The sequence below is a fragment of the Amphiura filiformis genome, chromosome 1 (genome assembly GCF_039555335.1).
Source record: "Amphiura filiformis chromosome 1, Afil_fr2py, whole genome shotgun sequence".
Taxonomy (NCBI): domain Eukaryota; kingdom Metazoa; phylum Echinodermata; class Ophiuroidea; order Amphilepidida; family Amphiuridae; genus Amphiura; species Amphiura filiformis.
The window spans coordinates 34,598,386-34,622,047 of NC_092628.1; the positions used below are offsets into that span (position 1 = coordinate 34,598,386).

Sequence of the window (23,662 nt, forward strand, 5' to 3'; positions counted from 1 at the left end):
AAATAATTATCAAGCATGATCACATGGTTTTATTTCAAACAAACTTATAGTGACCATAAAAACGAATAAAAATTCGGCTCGGAATTTTGAAAATCGTGTGTTGAAAAGTGACTGTTTTTATTCGTTTTTATGGTCAATATGAGTTTGTTTTAAATAAAACCATGTGATTCATGCTTGATAATTATTTTTGTAACACATAAGGCGTAATGTTGTGATTGCCAGAGACCCCCTTTAACAGTGTTAAAATGAACCACTTTATATGACAGAAGTAAGTTATACTAGAGCGGTTCTCGGGCTTCGCGGTTCTCTGCTTTGGTGGTTTGTTTTGGTACTGAATGGTACATGTGTTTGGGTGATCATTGATGGTGTTTGTGATTGATTGGTTTAGGTTGGGTGATGTATGTTTTGTTTCTGTTCAGAACCTTGTGGGGATTTGGCGAGTCGATGGGTGGGGGTAATTAGTTAAATGTTTGTAAGAAGGGAAAGTGAGAGGTTAGAGAGTTAAAATGAGGTAGACGGTAGAGGTTTGTAAAGGTTGAAGGGAAAACATAGGAGCATGGACACTTGGCCTGGTGAAATAGTTGTTGAATAGAAGTTGAATGTATAATGTTTGTTGATGAATGAGACCGATTTGACCGAATTAATTACACGTCTGTCTGCAGTGGATACTTTGAAGGGAAGTGACGGCCCGGGTTGCCAAAAGATTTCAGCCCGAATTGCGGGTCAAATAATCGAAAAGTTGCCCAATTTTTCTCTTTACCATTGGTTTCTATGGGACATGAAACTATCGGAAGTCGCGGGAGCCAATGTTGAAAAGTCGCCCAATTTTTTCTTAACCATTGGTTTCGATGGGACCGGAAATTGTCAAAAGTCGCGGGAAAATCTTCAAAAGTCGCCCAATTGGGCTACCAAATCGCTGGTTTGGCAATCCTCCTCACTCACTGACGGGCGATGTGACGCTTTCTTTGGCGTGGTGTAAACAAAAACATGGAATATAGCATAGGCGTGAGCAACATCATATAAATTAAATATTATTCCGTATTTACCGATACAACATTGTAGGCGTTTCAATGTACAAAAACTTGTGTCATAGCGTTACGTAATCGCTATCATCATCATCAATTCGCTCAACACGATGAGTCATTCATCAAGTCAAGTACCAATTTCCTTGATGTGTTTATTATACAGGTTTGGGCAAAATCGATTTTTCTTTTATAATATCCCGTGGACGGCAATGCACAAAACGTACTACGCCATAATATAAATAAGGCTAAATAAAAATAAAATGATGTTTCCGGTAACATGCTCTGAAAAAATTGGGACGGAAGGAAGGAAAAAAAAATTATTTACACATAGGCCTACTGAAATTTCGACCCAATTTAACACTTGAAGGCTAGCCAATAGAAAAACAGTATGACTCGGGGTCTCAATCGCAAAAGCTCTTCTCATACTACACAAGTGTGTCAGACTGTCCAATATCATTTACCTACTCTCTGTCATTCACTGTTCTTGTCTATATATAAAAGCTTTTTCTGTTTGTGCAATTATAGAAAACTGCTACATACAATTTGGAAATTTATGCAATACAAAACACTAAACAGATAAAATAATATTTTGAAATGACCATAATTAGGGGTAGAAAAAAGTAAGGAGTCCAAACTCCAAATGGACCCTCTTATCTTAAATCCAAAAATAGGGTCCATAACCAAACTTTTGGGATCCAAAAATAGTCAAATATAATATTAACTTGTAAACAGTTAATGACTTGAACGTGACGTGAAATCAATAAGTGTAAATCAAACCAATTTTTTAAGTTTACCTGACTTGGGGATCAAATCTCGACAGAGGTTTCTTGCCAATACAACATTTTACTAATTTGACCTCAGATGACCCCTGGTGACCCCCAAATGACCTTACCAAAATATGGCTCTAAATGGTGACTGTATCCACCAAGTTTCATGCCCATATGACAGTTTTTACTAATATGACCTCTGGTGACCCCAAAATGACCTTCAAAAAATTTGGCTCTAAATGTTGACTGTACTAACCATGTTTCATGCCCATATGACAGTTTTAACTAATTTGACCTCAGATGATCTCTGGTGACCCCAAATGACCTTCAAAAAATTTGGCTCTAAATGTAGACTGTATTAACCAAGTTTCATGCCCATATGACAGTTTTAACGAATTTGACCTCAGATGACCTCTGGTGACCCCAAATGATCTGCCAAAAATTTGGCTCAAATGTAAACTGTACTTACCAAGTTTCATGTCCATATGACAGTTTTAACTAATTTGACCTCGGATGACATATGGTGACCCCGAAATGACCTTAACAAATTTGGCTCTAAATGTTCACTGTATTAACCAAGTTTCATGCCCATATAACAGTTTTAACTAATTTGACCTCAAATGACCTCTGGTGACCGAAATGACCTTAAAAGAATTGGCTCTAAATGTTGACTGTACTAACCAAGTTTCATGTCCATATGACAGTTTTAACTAATTTGACCTCAGATGACCTCTGGTGACCTCAAAATTACCTTCAACAAATTTGGCTCTAAATGTTGACTGTATTAACCAAGTTTCATGCCCATATGACAGTTTAACCTAATTGACCTCAGATGACCTCTGTTGACCCCGAAATGACCTTCAAAAAATGTGGCTCTAAAATTTAATGTTGACTGTATTAACCAAGTTTCATGCCCATATGACAGTTTAACCTAATTTGACCTCAGATGACCTCTGTTGACCCCGAAATGACCTTAAAAAAATTTGGCTCTAAATGTTGACTGTATTAACCAAGTTTCATGCCCATATGACAGTTTTAACTAATTTGACCTCAGATGACCTCTGGTGACCCCAAATGACCTTCAAAAAATTTGGCTCTAAATGTTGACTGTACTAACCAATTGTCATGCCCATATGTCAGTTTTTAATAATTTGACCTCAGATGACCTCTGGTGACCCCAAAATGACCTTCCAAAATTTTGGCTCTAAATATTGACTGTACCCACCAAGTATCATGCCAATGTGATGTGACAGTTCTTACTAATTTGACCTTTGGTGACCCCGAAATTACCCTCCACAAATTTGGCTCTAAATATTGAATCTACCCTATCAAGTTTCATGCCCATATGATAGTTTTTACTAATTTGACCTCAGATGACCCCTGGATGACCTTGACCCATTAACCAATACAAACTTGTTCTGTCTCGGGTCATGATGAACCCACCCACCAAAAAGTTTGGGTCAAATAATAATTGCCCTTGTAAAACAAACTGGGACATCCCCATACCCCCCATTTAACATGTGCTTAATATCTGTATCACCCAAGTATCCTCATCTTCAATGCAACGTTCACTATTTATCGCTATGGAATTATATTTACATGTTGAAAAAGGTAGGCCTAGGGTTGAGTTTCTTGACGGGATAATATGCAGGCCTGGGCGAGCGGCATGAGAAAATAAATGTTGGTTAATCCTGAAATCTGCCAGGTTTAGTTATTTTAATTTTTATTATATCGGTGCTGACAAAATGCACAACTTCCTCAACGTTTATAAATTGAAATGAACAGTCTTTTATTCATACTTGATAGGGGTTTATCGTTGAGTGTCTAGGACAAGATTACACAATTTTTCGGCCTACATCATTTTTAGCATTTTAACTTTTTTATTAGGCCTACTTGCTCTTTTTAATACGAGCTTTATGGGAATTAGTTCGACAACAACACCGATTTAATGAGCGTTAGGCCTTTGTCTTATAGTGTTAGGCCTACTATTACCGTTTTTATCAAATTTTTTGCGGACACAGACAAAATACCCAGCAAACACAAAACGTTTTCGACATCATTCGCAAAAGGTTATAAAAGGTTGTCAGAAAACGTTTAAATGTCGGGTTATATAAAGGGTATATTAAGAGTATAAAACATTTTCATAACCTTAAAAACATTTTTGATAATCTACTGCTCAGCAAACAAAAATGTTTTACAGAAAACGTTTAAATGTCGGGTTATATAAAGGGTAAAAAACGTTTTAATAACATTCCAAAAACATTCTTGAAAACTTGATACAAAACATTCTAAACAGAATGTTATTTTGGGGTTGAAAAAAAATATTTGCGAAAAAATGTTTGCCCAAAATATTTTCAATAACGTTTAAAAACGTTTTCATGACCTTTATATAACCCGACATTTAAATGTTATTAAAAGGTTTTGAAAAAACATTTTAAGAACATTTCTGTGTTTGCTGGGTTCAAACATTTTAACATAATGTTATTTATATTGACACAATATTTGGCAAAAATGTTTGTAAAAATAGTTTACAATAACATTTTTTGAAAAATATTGTTGTATTGTGTTTTCATACAAAACGTTTTAAAACGTTATCATGACCTTTATATAACCCGACATTTTAATGTTATTAAAACGTTTTTAGCTAAACCAAAATATAACTTATTTAAAACGTTTTTAAAACGTTTTTGTGTTGGCTGGGTAGTTCAATAGTTTTTCAATAGTTCAAGGCCTACTTAATATTACGAGTCCTGCTGCACGCTGTTTTCATAAATAAAATAGTTGTGCATAGGCATAGGCCTATATCGCGATAAATATTATCTATCAATTCAACTGTATTTCTTTAATCATTGAATGGCAGAAAGTCGGGGGAAAATAAAATAATGTGATTTCCAACAACTTCATATCAGAATTTCGACACGGACGACTCTTGAAAAATTTTATTTTTTCCAAAAGTGGCATAAATTATTTCATGTCAGAATTTCTTACACGGACGACTCTTGAAAAATTTTATTTTTTCCAAAAGTGGCATAAATTATTTTTTTGCGGCACCAAAAAAGAGGGCGGGCGGGTTACCGGAAACCGAATTTTATTTTTAGTAGGCCTAACAAGATGAGTCATACATCATAGTTTATTGGTATCACATTGATACAACCTGATTGGTCCCCATATTTTACTGCTAGAAAGCCGATTGGTCAAAAAGCCACTTGAACATTTGCCCACACATTGATCAGCCACTTTGACCTTTTTATCATGACTTGATCACGCGCCACGATTAGTGACAAGTAGGTCTATTACTAGTAGGGATTTTACGATTTCAATATTACATTCGCATGGACGGTCATTTTTTTTGCGGGGTCGCTAGGATTCTAGCGAGTAGATTTCTTGCAATATTTGGTTTATTTACCATCCAATTTATATCCTACAATGTACCTGTATATCATTAGCATATCAAGCGCGGCCCAACAAAAATAGTTTTTTGAGGTTTCTGATCGTCACGCTGAAACACTTTTAAGGACGCGATTTTCTCCGTTTTCCCAGCCATTTTGTTTACTCGTTGTTAACGACGTAACTGATTAGTCTCGACCCCAGAGTGCAACGTGGCTGTATCTCGAACATGACTTGACGACAGAAACCGGCTGTAAAAGAGGTGGGTCATCTCATGAGATCTTGTGACTTGCATTGTTTCATCTCGTAAGGTCGATGGCTCAAAAATTATCTTTGAAGTATCACAAATTCCAAGTGTAAGGTACTTGGATACATTAAACAGGATAATTATGATTTAGAAATCAGATATGTGAGTACCAATTTTATATAAATTGACTCAATTACAAAAAAAATGTTGCTACGTTTGTATAGATCCCAATGACACATTAGTGGCATAAGCCAGTCTCTGTGTACAAACGGCGTACACGTAGACTGGCAAGTCTATACCACATCGTTACGACTCTAAAAGCGACCATCGAGTCAATGGGGGATATACTATCATGACTATTGGGCAACTTCCACTTGATTGGCCCTCAGCCAGTCTGAGATAGAAGTATAAATTGTAACCAATGGCAACGGTAGGCAAAACCGGCTATGCACGACTATGTGCACGATTATATGGACCAACCTCTGGTTGGATCGCACGGAATACAGAGTTGCCAATGCAGATTAATAAGGTATAATATTGGGTGACTTTGTGAACGTCCAACTAAATTAGTACAATTCTGAATACTTCGTTATTCTTTTTGTAGATGTCGACTACCATTCAAATTTAATAGGTTTCATCATTAGCACACACTTGACATATCCTGAAAGTGTCACTGAAAAAAAATACTTCGTTTGTCTGCTTTTTTGTATACAAGAAACACATGAGACATCTGTTTGTGTGGACTTTGTGCAAGGAGCCCAAATCCCCACAATGATTGGTTCATTCTACAATATATGATATAATACCTCTCAACTATGGTTACTCTTTGCACTCATTTTGCTAGAAGTTGTTTAGTAATTAAATTGGGGGAAAGGCAACCAAGCACTTACAAACATGAAAGTTGCAGCACACAGGCAACAGCAGACTAACTATTGTGTAAATAATTCTATACTCCAATCCTGAAAACTGATTTTAAAAGAGTTTTAAAACTTACTTGATATAACTTTTAAGTCAATGTGTATAAAAGTCAGTACATTATTACAGCAGTTGGGGATGAGTACTCACTATCAATCACTTTGAACTTAAGCTTTGGAAGAGTCGTGTTGCTTGAATTATTTCCGTGAAGATAATGAAATATTATCGCCTAGATCATTCAAGCCCCCTTGAAATTGATGAACATTAAAGGAATGTAGTCATTTTGCCAGCCAAATAGTTTTAGGATTTGGTATCTTTAAATGAAAACAAAACCTTAAGATCTTTTCAGGCCTTTAACCAGGATTTATTTAGGGCTGAATTTGAAAAAGTGGACCTCTTTTGACCAAAATGGCAAAAAACCCTCCATTTTTTCCCTCGCTATGCTCGCATATGGGACCTTTTTGTCCTTTGCTGTCCGTCCCCTAGTTACGGGCCAGGAGCTTTTCACACAAAAAGTTTCACAATTTAAATTCAAGGAGAAAAGGGTAGAATATCCAAGACAAATGTTTTTTCACATTTTTATTTTTAAGCTACAATTAAAATTATTGATAAAAGAACTTCCTTTATTTGTACTTAATTATCAGAACACTAACCTTGCACAGCATCTAACCCAGCATCTTCAACTCTCTTTGCTTCTAAAACCACACAGTTGAGTGCTAAATAGCCAAGAAAACAAGTGACTGGTTGGATGTATGGTTTCCAAGTGGAATACAAGCCAAACTGACCACTCTGTGGGTCATTGTGACGCTGTCGGTTAAAGTGACTGGCTAACCAATCAATTGTATCTTGAAGCTGTGAGATAAAAGGAATAATGTTGGTGAAGGCTTCATTTACTCTCTTATAATCCACCACGTTAGGTTCAGGAATAAAATTAAACTCTGCTATCAGGTGAAAGGTAAACAAATGCACTTACTCTTGCTTATGGAATCAAATAGATCAAGAGGGAACATGAAATGCATAAGTCTTTTTGCAGCCGATGCTAAATATAGCAAAAAAATCAATAGTAAATGGCCAATCAAATGCCTAGAATCTTTTCATGAGTCATATAAAAGAGTTTAACTTCAACACTATGAGTTATATAAAACTTCCAACTTCTTTGAATTATAAAAAAATACCATGAGCTGTATGTTGCTCACCTGTTGTAAGGATAACTTTGCATTTTGCTGGATCAATTGTTGAATCATTTCTGGTTCCAGTGAGGTTTTGTCAAAGGTCAACAAAGGGCATTCTAGTGATTTGAGAACATCACACCAGATGTCGACGCTCATTTGACCTTGATCTGAACCTAGAAAATCAACAGAGAAAATACAAAAATTAAGCTATCTCAAATTTATTTATCTTGGAGTAAGAGAATGTAAAATAATGGTAACTTGTAGACAACATTACATACTTGTATGACTCTAAAAAGCAGCAAAATCCAGTGCATAATTCGGTTTAGAAACACAGCGTAGCTAAAATTACAGGAGACATTGGCACGATTGTATTATTTGTAGCTATTGCACAGAAAATCCTATCAAATTGAATTGCATCATTTAGTTTGAAACGTGGAGCATTTTAGCCATGCAACACAACACAGTTATATTGGGATACGGCAAAAACAAGAATAGCAACATAACATTAAGTGAAATTATCACCAGTGTTTATATTTTAATGTTTACTAAGAAACAGGCACAGAAGTTCGAACTTTCCGAACACTGTTTCACATAATATTTTAATATTACCATTCATTCATTTTACAGCACAGTCATTTTTTCAGCACTTTCATCAGTTTCTTAAAGTTTGTTACATTAATCAATTAATCTTACCCTGAAGAATAATTTTGATGACATCAGCATAATGGTCTGGGAACCGATGACAAAACATAGTCTGCAAGTGACTACGGAACACTTCAAATTGCATCAGTTGCCTGGGCTCATCAACTTTGGGCCCAAATTTGCAAATAGCTTCACCTATGACATTGACTAGTTGTGTGCGAATCTGAAGGCTGGGTTCATTTTGGGCTAGCCACTGGGTGGGATCAAACTGAAAACAAATTATAGTAGGCAAGTTAAACATGAAAATAAATGAGAATTGATTAATTTACAATTATGACAAATGACTAAGAAACAACAGATTCAGGAGTTGAATCATATAAGCAATCCAAGCAAAAGTTTTCACTAATCCTTAATTCAATCCTGTTTCTCTGACAAACTTATTTGCTTTTAATATTTGGCAACATTTAGGCCTAAAGTATACAATGTTCAGAAAACTGCAAAATTATAACACATCCAAATCATTCTCACGATTATTGTCAATTCTCACGCATTTCGTGTGTTTCACACGTTTCACGCACTTGGGCACTTTCAATATTAAAAGCTCACACATTGTTAAAATATAGTTTGAGAATTGTTTTTCCCTAACCCCTTCCCCCACTCTTTAGATTCTATACTACCCTGGCGAAAAAAGTTGGCTAACAATATTTCCATCCCTGCATACCCCTGTTCAACAATTATCTCATGGCAAGCAATTACGCAAAGTTAACAGCCCTGCTATTATTGGTTAACTGAAAAAAACAACACCACACAATCATAACTAAAAATAAACTTTATTTGGCTATTTAATATCAACCCTGATGTTTGACTAACTTTGGTTAACATCACATATCCTGAGTCAATGACATAAACATCACATTCTGGTCAATTACCATTGTACATTTGCTTTAATTTTAATACCAAACTTTTTATAGTATTCAGCAAATTCCTTCAGCAGTGTCCATCTGCTGTTTCTGATTATTGCGTAAAAAGAAGTAGGTCATATGATGCTACACAGCTTGACCAGCGAATGAGGTGTCTGATGTGATGATGATGTGATTCAATTAGCCAATCAAAACCCCACTTAAGTTTATGCCATAAGCTGTGCCAAATTGGCAGACTGATGAAGAACCATGCTGAAAACTATAGTTTAATTAACTACCCCCTGGTTACCCATTTAACTAACCTTGGTTAACAACATAAACATCATATCCTGGTTACCATTGGCAGGTGCTTGGCATACTTGTGTATACATCTGAACAAAGCTATCTCCACATAGATTAGGTGCTAGGTTTGGAGCCAGTAAGCCAGCTAGGTTGGAATTACCTAAGATCTCTTGCAGTAGAGCCTGGGCTTGCTCTGGGAATGGACGGATGTACTCCTATAAAGATAACAGAAAGGCAACAAAGATCCTTTAGAAAGACAAGCCATAGCACATACTTAGTTAGGCTGAATCATACCAACCACTTGCAATCAGTGTAGTGTTTTCAGGTGATGTTTTGAGAAAAAACAAACATTACATATTGGTGGTTTTTGAGAGTCAAATCCAGAAAAAATAATACTCACAAATGATATTTAACTTATTTGAGTCTTATTACAGTTTTTCCAAAATGTTAACATTTAAGAAGATTTTTGAGGCCTCAAATTATGTTTTCAAAGCATATCAAGACTATAAAAAAGTACAAAATTCCCTGTGTCATCTGATTCTATTTTCTGGACATGGTTCAATAAAACCACTGGAAGTAAGATGTGAAGAAGTGAAGACATTTGGTATACAACATTGATCTTTGAACTGCCTGAGTGTCTTAGCTTGATTGTTAGAATATTGATGCATAAAATTCAGTACTGTAGCCCTTATCTGAATTATGAATCACGGTTAGATAACTCCTGGATGTTTGAGTTGTGTTTCAGCCCCTTACCTGGCCAAGTACTTCAATACAGGAAGAAAAGAATTGCCTAGTAGGTGGGTAATGCCTGGATGCTTCATCCATTTGTTGTCCTAGATGAAAGAATAATGTGACTCCAGTCTGTCTACATGCATCACGCTCTGTATCTGTGGCTGCACGACTGTAATTGATCAGGTCTCTAGAATAACACAAATAAACAAATAAATTGCTAATTTAATCTGTCAGTCTATTTGTAAACAATTTGATAACCAGTCTTGAATATTTTCACAAAAATTAATGAATGACGTAGAAGTTGACGGACGATATTTCCTATTATGCACTGCAATCATACCGGGAATTATACATATTGCTATGGACTGAGTTTGCAGCTAAAATGATGTGCAAAATTGCCTATGTGACTTCTTCATTCAAATACTTACAGGCGCAGATAGTAACGTTTGCACAGTATTTTTTGTGGGACCTGAGAGCATATCGGATACACCAAATTACATTCTGAATACGTGGTGTGATCAAGCAAACTGAGTCTGAAGTCGGACATATTCAATTTTCAGTTTCTTATAGGACTGTAAACAGCATTTTGTGAAGCTACATTTTGCAGAAAACCCTATTGAATTTTGACAACCAGTTAAAAAAGGAGCAGTTAAAAAGTTGGAGTTTCCAAAACAATAGGAAACAAAAGGTAATAGGCTACTTCCTTTGTTTGGCTATATCTCAAAATCAAGATTTCTGACTTCCGACTGATTTTGATTGATCGCATCACATATGAGGAATGTCCTTCTGATATCAAATAATTTAAATTTTTTGAAATCAGCGATTATACAAATTTGATGGAAAAGTAGTCCACCAGTTGAAAATGTTGACCTTTTCCCCCAAAAGACCTATAAACTTTAGGTATAACTTCAGCTGCAGGTCCCTGAATATTCATAAACATTTTATATGGTATGTCTTGGGCGTCAATCACTGTTGGCAGGGCACCCTTTTAAAGGGTGCCACTTGGAAATTTGGAAAATCCTTAAAAGGGTGGGGGTTTAAACTTTGTGGGTAAAAAGGGTGGATTGATATAAAGGGTGGGAGTAAAATAAAAAGGGTGGGAGTGCCAGCTTACAATATAATTATTTTCATTGAATGATAAAATCATCCTAGAATAAGTGCCAAACCACAAGAATAAGTGCCAAACCACTGCCAGCAAACCATATCGCAAGATAAAATTCCATTTGATGCATGTTTACATCCACTAAGCTATCGTGTGATGATAGGTGTGCAATTCGGCATACTTGATATACTTCGAACCAAACTGCCTGTGACTTCTTCAATGTATACAAATAGGGGGAAAAAGCAAAAAGTGGTGGGGGTCAAGAATTTTCAGTATAAAGGGTGCCTCAGCAAAAAGCATGGGGGTCAGGAATTTTCAATATAAAGGGTGCCTCAATAAAAAGGGTGGGGGTAAAATAAAAAGGGTGGGGGTCAAACCCCACTGCCAAGTATGTCAATGGTAAGTAAATCCCCGTAAAGTGTGCTGAGGCTTGTGGGTTTATACCTGTGCATAGTGCACTATTTAAAAAAAGTTATTACAAGATTATGCTCTTGTTCTGTTCTAGTGAGAGATTTTGAAAGAAAATTAAGGCTGAATATGACTTACGTGATCGCGTTCTCTATATGTACTGCTGCTACACATACGCCTGCTGGGGGAGGAGCTTGTGACTCAATCGCTAACTTACGTGATTGCTGACTTACGTGATTGCGTTCTCTATATGTACTGCTGCTACACACACGCCTGCTGGGGAGGAGCTTGTGACTCAATCGCTAACTTACGTGATTGCTGACTTACGTGATTGCGTTTTCTATATGTACTGCTGCTACACATCGCCTGCTGGGGAGGAGCTTGTGACTCAATCGCTAACTTACGTGATTGCTGACTTATGCGATTACGTTCTGTAGATGTACTGCTGCTACACACACGCCTGCTGGGGAGGAGCTTGTGACTCAATCGCTAACTTACGTGATTGCTGACTTACGTGATTGCGTTCTCTATATGTACTGCTGCTAGAGCTTGTGACTCAATCGCTAACTTACGTGATTGCTGACTTACGTGATTGCGTTCTCTATATGTACTGCTGCTACACATCGCCTGCTGGGGAGGAGCTTGTGACTCAATCGCTAACTTACGTGATTGCTGACTTACGTGATTTGCGTTCTCTATATGTACTGCTGCTACACATACGCCTGCTGGGGGAGGAGCTTGTGACTCAATCGCTAACTTACGTGATTGCTGACTTACGTGATTGCGTTTTCTATATGTACTGCTGCTACACATACGCCTGCTGGGGGAGGAGCTTGTGACTCAATCGCTAACTTACGTGATTGCTGACTTCCGTGATTGCGTTCTCTATATGTACTGCTGCTACACCTACGCCTGCTGGGGGAGGAGCTTGTGACTCAATCGCTAACTTACGTGATTGCTGACTTACGTGATTGCGTTTTCTATATGTACTGCTGCTACACATACGCCTGCTGGGGGAGGAGCTTGTGACTCAATCGCTAACTTACGTGATTGCTGACTTACGTGATTGCGTTCTCTATATGTACTGCTGCTACACATACGCCTGCTGGTGGAGGAGCTTGTGACTCAATCGCTAACTTACGTGATTGCTGACTTACGTGATTATTTTTATATGTACTGCTGCTACACATACGCCTGCTGGGGGAGGAGCTTGTGACTCAATCGCTAACTTACGTGATTGCTGACTTACGTGATTGCGTTCTCTATATGTACTGCTGCTACACACGCCTGCTGGGGAGGAGCTTGTGACTCAATCGCTAACTTACGTGATTGCTGACTTACGTGATTGCGTTCTCTATATGTACTGCTGCTACACATACGCCTGCTGGGGGAGGAGCTTGTGACTAAATCGCTAACTTACGTGATTGCTGACTTACGTGATTGCGTGCTGCTCTATATGTACTGCTGCTACACATACGCCTGCTGGGGAGGAGCTTGTGACTCAATCGCTAACTTACGTGATTGCTGACTACGTGATTGCGTTTTCTATATGTACTGCTGCTACACATCGCCTGCTGGGGAGGAGCTTGTGACTCAATCGCTAACTTACGTGATTGCTGACTTACGTGATTGCGTTTTCTATATGTACTGCTGCTACACATCGCCTGCTGGGGAGGAGCTTGTGACTCAATCGCTAACTTACGTGATTGCTGACTTACGTGATTGCGTTCTCTATATGTACTGCTGCTACACATACACCTGCTGGGGGAGGAGCTTGTGACTCAATCGCTAACTTACGTGATTGCTGACTTACGTGATTGCGTTCTCTATATGTACTGCTGCTACACATACGCCTGCTGGGGGAGGAGCTTGTGACTCTATCGCCATCTTACGTGATTGCTGACTTACGTGATTGCGTTTTCTATATGTACTGCTGCTACACATACGCCTGCTGGGGGAGGAGCTTGTGACTCAATCGCTAACTTACGTGATTGCTGACTTACGTGATTGCGTTCTCTATATGTACTGCTGCTACACATACGCCTGCTGGGGGAGGAGCTTGTGACTCAATCGCTAACTTACGTGATTGCTGACTTACGTGATTGCGTTCTCTATATGTACTGCTGCTACACATACGCCTGCTGGAGGAGGAGCTTGTGACTCAATCGCTAACTTACGTGATTGCTGACTTACGTGATTGCGTTTTCTATATGTACTGCTGCTACACATACGCCTGCTGGGGGAGGAGCTTGTTACTCAATCGCTAACTTACGTGATTGCTGACTTACGTGATTGCGTTCTCTATATGTACTGCTGCTACACATCGCCTGCTGGGGAGGAGCTTGTGACTCAATCGCTAACTTACGTGATTGCTGACTTACGTGATTGCGTTTTCTATATGTACTGCTGCTACACATACGCCTGCTGGGGGAGGAGCTTGTGACTCAATCGCTAACTGTTTATATTCAGCTCGATTTTCATCTAGCTTGCGTAGATTGATCTCATTTGTCTTCTTCTGTTTGTGCTACAATTGGACAAAAAAAGAATTAAAATGAAACACAATGACATGAATGGAACATAAAACTTAAATTTAAAAAAACACTGAGAAATCCGTTTATAGTGTGTTGGTACCATTTTCCATAGATGCATTTGTGCACAAGTTTACAATGCTTCCCAAAACAGCTCATACATACACCCAAGTGTATTTTTGTAATTATAACTGCAAGTTATATTTTTTAAAAGCTTCTTAGCTAAGCTTGTAATTCATTTCATTTGGCTGTGAAGCATGTGAGGGAGTAGAAAGTTGTCAAAGTCCCCCTACAGTTTTGGTCGATCCTTCATGTAATTATTTCGTGTAATCTAATCCTAACTCTAACCCTAAGCCTAATCCTAATCATAACCCTAAACCTAACCCTAATCCTAACCCTAATCTTAACCCTAAACTAACCCTAACCTTAACCCTAACCCTAATTTTGTGTAAAATTACATGAAGGAATAACCCAGTTTTTGTACCTATAGGACGTTCTTTGCCTTCCAGGTCTTCTTTCTGCATCCTCATGATATGTCCCAGGATTAACAATTGTTGTCAGAGTTGATAAGAGGCTCAGGTATGCAATATGTTTTTCAATTGCTTGGTTTGTTTAAACTGTTGATAAAACTGAACCAAGTCATCAAAACCAATTCTCAATCAATCCATTAGCAAGCAACAAAGTGACAATCACATGAGTAATGTACTAATGTGTAAGCGTTAACTGTAGAGACTTACTGTTATAGTAACATGCGCTGGTCTCTGGCATTGATGCAGCGGGTTGAAGGTACTTTTACAGGGGATTTGAAGTTCAGTCTATTAGAAATAAAAGGAAAGAAAATGGAAAATATAATTGCAAATTGATTCAATGCATAGTAAATCAAATACTGGATTAGGATTAGCATTGTAATACATGTCACTATAGTTATAAATTTAGATGCTGTTAAAATGTGTCCCTTCAATCGTTTATAGACAATACTCACACAACAGCTTACGTGCACACTGTTTCACCACCCACCCCACATACATACAAACAAAGAAAACATGTCACAGTAGTTATAAATTAAAATGCTGTAAAAATGTTTCCACTCAATTGTTTACAGACAATATTCACACAACAGCTTACAAATATGTACATAAACACACACACAAACAGTGCACACTGTTTCCCCCATGCACCCACACACATACAAACAAACAACTCATCCCCATACCTGTGTTTCTTGATTGTAGTACAAGTCTGGCATTATTTCCAAATAATCCAGATCTAAAACGACATTGTTATTTTCTCTCACAGAGAAGGAACTGAAAGAGTCAAGAAATCAAATTAATTATTTACATTCCCTATACCACATAAAAGGATAAAAAATACAATTCACAAACACATGTGCAGAAGGGCATCTCAAATAGACCAGCTAATTTAAGGTCTCACATAGCAACATTTGCATGGTATTTTTGTGGGACCTAAGAGCACATCAGACACACCAAATTGCATTCTGAATATACAAACAAATGTCTTTCTGTTATCAAACACAAATTTTATAGCAGATTATTAAAAACTGGTATTGTTAACATTCAACTGTCTTCAAAGTAAACTTTATAAATCTAATGATATGGGATGAAAAGCAGACCATCAATTCTGTATATCTTTCAGGAAACTTGATGTATATCTACAGTACATATCATTAGATTTATAAAGTTTACTTCGAGTACTATTAACTGTCAAAATTTTTAAAAATTTCAATTTTTAATAATTTTCCAAAAAAAAGTCAATACAATTTGATTTCATCAGAACATTCCTCATATTTAGAATGCAATTTGGGGTGTCTGATGTGCTCTCAGGTCCCACAGAAAAATACTGTGCAAATGTGTGTGGTGTGACAGAGCCCTTAAAAAGATCCCCTTGAATTAAAATACATACAAAATTTGTACAAATACATATAAAACATTATCCAGCCAAGGACTCTGGCCATGAGCGCATGAAAAATAAATGGTTTACATTGCTAAAAATTGGCATCATCATAATCCAAATGAAATATCACCATTACATGATTATGAACTAGGATGAATGATCAAATAGTAAGTTTGGACTGTAACTTACTTGGCATAAGTGACTAGAGTTACAACATCATCCTGAATGAATGCCACCATTGCATGGTTGTTAACCAGTAATTCGCTGGGTACGTCAGGCACTGGAGGGCGCAATTCTACAATGTCTGGTGGTGGTTTGGGGGTCTCATATCTGTTAAGCCTATCAAGTATTCTACTTGTTGCTGCAAAATAAAATTTCAAAGAATGTTTTGATTATAATTGTAACTTATAATGAAAACATTATGTAGTAACGAAAATACAATTGCTGCTTCTTCCTGTCACCCCAACAACACAACACTTCTTGAGACTTAAAGAGGAAGCATGCTTGACCAGACCATCTCTATAGCCAACATCAGTTTTTGTGCAGTAACTATTACCAGCAATTAATAAATATTTTTACTAGGATTTGGACAAGTGACCTTACCTTTACACATTACAACGTTCTTTTACACTGGTCTGGACGTTGGCAAGTTGAACACTTCAATGATCATGGATTATGTTTCACCATATAATGTTGAGCTTTTTAGACACTTTATGAATACATCCAGATGTATTGTTTCCTCTTTAAGCTATACTTAGGGCCTACAAGAAGTGAGGTTGTCAACTGTAGGAATGAATTATCTGCTTAAGGTGGCTGTGTACTCTCAGACATGCATGTAGTAAAAGTGCAATAACTTTGTAATTATTCGCGCAAGACATATAAAAGTATACATTTTTATGACGGCAAGACATCAATAAATCTTAATATAAATACAGATTTGGGGTAAAAACAACAATTATGAAGAAAATCACAAAAAGTGAGTTTTTGGCAATATTTGTTAGGTACATCATAACAAAAAACACTCTTTCCAAAATATTTTATTTTGTTTTTAGCTCAATCTTGAGGCTCCATTCCAAAAACGGTTTTTTATTTTTTGATATTGGCCTTATTTTTGAGATATTGACCATATAAGGCATCAAATTGAACTTTTAAAATTCACAAACGCCTATTTGCACAAAATGATGCCTAAAATCAGAAATAGACCAAAATATAAAAAATGAGAAAACCGTTTCTTGAGTCGATCATGCTTTTTACGATGATCATATTTGCTTACCTATAGATGCTGTATTTATTGAGTTATCGTGTACCTAAATCGTCATTTTACCGAGAAAATGAACATTGAAATAATGGCCGTTAAAGTTTAAAGTGGTCACATTTTGCCCTTTCATCGAATCTCGCAGGAGAATGCGGCAGTTTTCGTTTTCTACCTTATATTATGTGAACATCGGGTAAATCCACAGCCCGTTGAGAAGTTTAAGCGAAATCCATTCATAACTTGATATTCAAATCGAGGAAAAGAACTTGAAAAAACACACATTTTATCAGCTAAAACGGAGCCATTTGACCACTTGAAATTAGTGTTTCCAAAGGATGCGCCACGCATGCAGATAAGCGTCGCGTATGGTTAGCGTATCTGTGCGTTAACAAATTGCGCGACACAGCAGCGATGCGTTGTTCTTGCGTGTCACCCCCCGCTGATACAACAAAGATTTTCTCTCTTTTAAAATTGCAAACACGAATGAAATAGTGAAATAAAATCCATAAAATAGCGCAGTTGGAGTTTATAAATCTGGATTTTCTTTCCTTGTATTTATAAAAAACATAACAAAGTAACAAATATCAAAAAGCTCAATTTTGCGAAAGAAACAACGTCTTGAGTACACAGCCGCGTTAATTGACTCTGTTTGTAGAAATGCATGTCAATTCATAGCATGCATTGCATGTGTTTAACATATGGTCACCCTTTCTTTGATGGTGCATCTGAAACTGCCATACAAACAAAAAAAGACCTGTTACTAGCATGTTAGACCTTATTGGGATGTTATAGATGTGTTTATATGCACCCAAAACACAGCTCATATACACACACACCCCCACACCAGCAAAGCACCCGACTTCATTGCTTTATGTTCCACACCAAGCCTACCTGTGCCTACTAGTTGCTGTTCTGATGTCAATGGTTGTTTGATAGAAGCAGCTACATCTGGATTCACCATAGACAGCCACTCATTCACTAGTAATGTTAACTCATGCTGCATCCTATCTACATCTATGAACTCCATCCAAAGGTCCTAGTAAACAAAATAACATGTAATGAGGATCATGCATTGAAATGACATTCACCATATGTTAAGTCAGTTTAAAAAATTGGGTTCACAGCTAGGCTGTACCAATCTGTCCTCAAATCCATTGTAATAAGTTAAATGGGTTCAATTTGCAATGAGATGAAATTCTTTGAATATTTTGTTTAAATAAGATATAAACACATACCAAAAATAATTGCTTGCCATGGTTACCCTTTAAATGAAAAAGATGTCTATTCAAAAGTTGCACCTAAACCCACTGAAAATGTTGCTTTTGTTGCTAGAGTTCCTAGTCATCACTAGTCACCGCGGGTCATCCTTGATCAGTCATGTAGAGAATGTAATGGTACACTGACTTGAGTATCTTTCATTCATGGAATACAAATGAAGTATCAAAATTTGCAGAATTAAACTGGGTTTGTTTTTGCTGCTTCAGTGTTTCAATTTGATGCATAGATTTGGAGGTTTTTGTCTCATAATAAATGGTGTAATTACTTTTAGTATGTGTTCAAGACATTAATATGTAATAGAGAGAGTGATATTGCTAGATGATCTACCCACCTGATCCCCATTGAATATCTTGGAGAGTTTCTCAGCATCATATTGTTCAGGAAGTGATGGTAGGTACAGGCTTGGGTCATGAAGTAATGGTTCTTCTAACCAAAGTAAATATGTCTGATATAACCTGTAAAGGAAAACAAACAATCACAATCATACCAATTATAGATTAATGACTGCATATTACTAACAATGTGCGCATACTTCAATGTTGATACGTCTAATACACATACCCTGCTGGGGGGGGGTGGATAACATTTGCTCCGATTGGTTCAAGCTATCTACAAGTGTCTCAACTGTATGAAACTATATTAGATATGATGCAAGTGATTCATTTGTTATACAAATTTTGTTTAGTTTACAGGTATTGTATAGACATATGGCTTGGACTGATTTAATTTATACTTATCATTGGCATATGACAATGATTACATCCTGACAATTAAATGATATTAAAACAGTTTGAACAAAACCAAAATACATGTATAATACGCGTTGAAAACATTTCTGTGTTTGCTGGGAATTGCATAGAAAAAGTGCTACATGACAAGGATGTAGTTTTTATTATTTAGAAGCAAATTAGCAATAATTTGAACTTTCAATTATAATCAAGATGGACATATATTAACATGTCTCACCTGACCAATTTCTGATGCATCTCTGGTTCAGTTTGGAACACTGGCTCCCCATCTTCCACTTCCCCAGGTGCATCATGGGAGCCTGGGGTGGACACCTCTGACTGGGGTGTAGATGCATTAAGGGAAGTGCTGCTACTTTTGGTGCTGATGGGTTTTTTGCTGGCAGTGTGGTGAAAGTCGGCAATGGCAGTGAGTTGACGTTTGAGTTTCTTGAGGAATGACAGGTTGGTAAGGCTTTGGAAGTAGCGCTGGCCAACACCTGTCCTCTGAGCATTTCTGAAAGTAGCATTTTTAGCAGTAAATAAAAAATAATAAGCTATATTATATTGGTCTGTCAGGCTTGGAGATTGCATATTGGACAAAATTAGCACCTCTAAGGTCCCTAAAGAGCTTAATTGAATAACAAATAATGCAGGATGACACTGGATTATTATAACATATTTGTGCGTACAATTATGTTTCATGCAGATGCAGACAGCCATATTTACAAAAGTACCGTAATCACTACGCATAATAACAATTAGTCAATCATCTAGTAAGTATGGACTTGTTCATCTTACAGCTATTGATGTACCCCTTTCACTACTCTTTTAGCATTACACACTGGGTGGAAAAGTGAATGCAGTTGTTATTTTGAAAATATTTATTTTGCATTGAAAATGTCCCGTTTGACTTTCCAAAATGGTGAATAATATGCTCCCCCTTAAATCGACTTCCTTAAGCAATTAAGTCAAATATGGTGCAAATAATGTATTTAGCTAGACAGGTGTCTGTTTACCAAATGAATGATTCTATTAAGTTGCCTTACCCAGGAGAGAATGTCCTCTGTAAGTATATGGTGAAGAATTGTTGCCACAAGGCAGGTAACAAGGGATGATCCATTGGTGTGTCCAATGCCTGCTGGGCCCAACGGTAGATTGGAAGACGGTACAAAGGCAATGAGAACTCTAGATGAAGCTTATTACATCCTCTCTGTGAAAAGGACAAATTTATAAACAGTTTTGTGCTGTTCAATTCTCTTAGAAGGCAAAATATATATATTTCAATTACCACATTAACATTTCCAAGCACAACAATTTGTAAATTTCATGTTATTTATTCATTTTGGTCATCAAAATGTATTATCAAACATCTCTTTTGACAAGTTTTCTTCAATTCTCACTAATCATTGCTTGCAAGATTGCTGATGTCTCACCAACTACATAAGTGTGTGACATTGCATGCGTTCAACCATTTTAGCACTAAACATGCAACAATACATTCATAAAGCAACAATTATTTGAAGTATCTTGAACTACTAATTTTCATCCGAGACAAAAACATACAATTCAAAGACTTTTCAAAGCATCCCATTGATATGTGCACAAAACAGCTGCCTCAATGTATTAACCTTGCTGACTGCACTTGGCTAAATGTACTTTAGTACCTTGAGAGCTGCATCTGGTGACATATCAGGATCCTCAGCTAGTTCCTGTGATACTGCCCTCAATAGGTTCATCTCATCCAGGTATTGTGTCTCTGCTGACAGGATAGCATATGCAAGCCATATATTATTACTGCTTTGTTTCTCCATTAGGCTTGGTAGATTTGACCCATAGCTGACAAATGACAGCACAGTAGATATCAAGCCTTGGGCTTTGGTATCGCCTTTCATTTCCTACAAAGCAAAATTATGAAAGTAAGTTACTTACAATGAGCACAAATAGTGGCATGGATGTACGTAATCTTTCTCTTCAGAAGCCAAAGAAATTGCTTTAACTTCATCTATCTGGATTAGGAATTGACCTTCCAAACTGAAAATACTACATTTCTCAAGACTTGTATTAAGATATTAGGTGTCATTGATGTTTTTGTTGTTGCATGTTTCAACAAAGTCCCTACCACCATTTAAGTAACAAATACAGGTACCCAGTTACTTCACTTGCTGGTCAATTTGAAGGGAAGGAAAGATAAGTCCCCTAATACACCTTTTCAAATCGAAGGTTTTCCGAAGTTTGTTATGGATGACTCCGTTTACAATTCCGGGTCATCGTCGCTAATGCAAACGCATCTATTACGTCTGAACACAAATCTGAGTGAAAGACACAGTCAAGCGTTGGGTATGGCTTGTGCAATAGATTGATATTTATATTGCGAAGACCACACGAAGACCAAATCAAATGTGCCGCAGATGACAAACATTTGCATTTTTCTTTCTTTTACTGTCACATTGTGCCAAATAGTGGAAGTGTTAGTTCAATACCTTTAGAAAATATTTCTCTGTGATGACTCATGTTGATTTTGGCTAAATACGTTCTATTTTCAATCAAAAGGGTACGTGATTCCGCTTGATTCATTGTGCACAATTTGACCCCCTAACTTACTGAATAAATACTGCGGTTTTTCCGATCTTAATTTGAAAAGGTCTATATGCAAACAAAGCGGTTATATTGCAAATTCATTTGTTATTGTATCAAAGTAAAAGGCAAAAGTTCCATATAATGAGCAACATATGAATACAAACAAGTTGATATCATGAACTAATGGCTGTCAATGTTGTCAGTTATAAACACACAAAATGCAATAGTGTCAATAAGAGATGGCTTCAAACCAATCCGCCAGTTGACCAACTGCACCCTGACAGAACTAGCATTTGAACTGTGTTCTATTGTTCCAAAGGATACAAACCAGCCCAATTGCTGGTCCTGCCAGGTGCCGGCGGTCAACATGCGATTGAGTTTTGAGGCAATCCCTGATGATTATCATGCAATGTTTGAAATACAATAAGCCTGTCAAATGGTTTAGGTAAACATCAAGCCTACCAGTACTACAATGCAGCAATACTTGGTAATTTGGAACACATTGTTGAAGGAATAGGTCCAACTTGGCAAATATGAAATGAAATTGAACCAGCAAATGCATTTTAAGTATCAAGTCTCAAAATTGGTCAGTAAACAAATACTGTGTTTCATCTCAAGTTGAGAGTGCTGTCAGCCCTTCCACCCATGTGTATATACGGCCGTTACGGCGGGATTAGTTTAGCATGCACAATTCAAAATGGCCACTGTGAAATACGTACATGGCGTAACTCTCAATTTGAGACAAGACACAGTATAACTGTGTATTTTGCAATGATAAAACTATACCATTCTATATTTAATAGGGAATGATCCATGTAATAAACCAACAGAGAAGTGAAAATAAATATTCTATTTTCCAAACAGGCATGGCATATTTTACAATACCACACATACAACCTATTCATAGATTCTTTTCATTGAAGTAACCTACCAGTAGGCTGGGCTTTTAGGTGGCAATGATTCATCAAAATAGTTGAATTATGTTGAATTCAAATAATGAATGGATCCACCCGAAGGAACTACCAGCACATACGGCAATGGATTAAACCATGCAGGAACAATGCTTACACCAGGCAGGAACATTAGATTGCAAGATAATTTATGACAATTGAAAAAATAACTACAGGTAAATTAGGTAATTCTTGGCCAAGCTCGAACACTTGGAACGCCAGTGGCTACGCGATAAACACATGAGCACATAACGCGGTAAAGAAGAAAGCATGCACGCACCTTACATGCTTAGTACGCTACATGGACACAACAGGTATGTTTGAGCTTGGCCAAGAATGACTTAATTTACTTGTAGAATGAATCAGTCATAAATTAATGGTTTAATTATTATGGATTTGAAAACATGATTTTGGGCACTTGCAATGCATCACAGGCCTTTAGTGAAATCTATGAACACATAAAAACAACAACAATAACAACAAAGTGATTCAAGAACAAGACATATCCATTTTACATGACCATCACACAAGAACTGATGTCAAGGGTGGAAAGGTTAAAGATGAAAGGAAACAAATACCTTTTCTTGTATTCCAGTAACGATTAGCTGTAAGAAGCAGACAGTTTTATTTTTGATGCCATTAATCCATGTTTGTGCTGCTCTTTCATCCCTACAATCTTATTTATAATTTTACCTATTCCACATTGTAGCCTCTAGAACAAGTAATTGCATGGCAAATTTTATCACTGATACAAACTATATTATGTGCATATTATAGGTATTCAGGGGAGTGATTACCGCTAACTACTTAAAAACCAATGTTCAACCTATGCAATT

The 23,662-nt window shown here is 36.9% G+C and overlaps 1 protein-coding gene across 1 annotated transcript in view; it reads right to left on the reverse strand.

Moving 5' to 3' along the window:
- LOC140146073 (ectopic P granules protein 5 homolog) overlaps nt 1-23,662 on the reverse strand; it is a 74,922-nt gene that overhangs the window by 17,465 nt on the left and 33,795 nt on the right. The window contains 14 exon segments of the mRNA XM_072167826.1: nt 6,995-7,193; nt 7,538-7,686; nt 8,207-8,423; nt 9,378-9,572; nt 10,111-10,276; nt 13,981-14,123; nt 14,865-14,942; nt 15,341-15,431; nt 16,228-16,399; nt 18,185-18,329; nt 18,903-19,026; nt 19,538-19,813; nt 20,346-20,509; nt 20,964-21,194. Of these exon segments, the coding sequence (XP_072023927.1) occupies nt 6,995-7,193; nt 7,538-7,686; nt 8,207-8,423; nt 9,378-9,572; nt 10,111-10,276; nt 13,981-14,123; nt 14,865-14,942; nt 15,341-15,431; nt 16,228-16,399; nt 18,185-18,329; nt 18,903-19,026; nt 19,538-19,813; nt 20,346-20,509; nt 20,964-21,194 (2,350 nt within the window).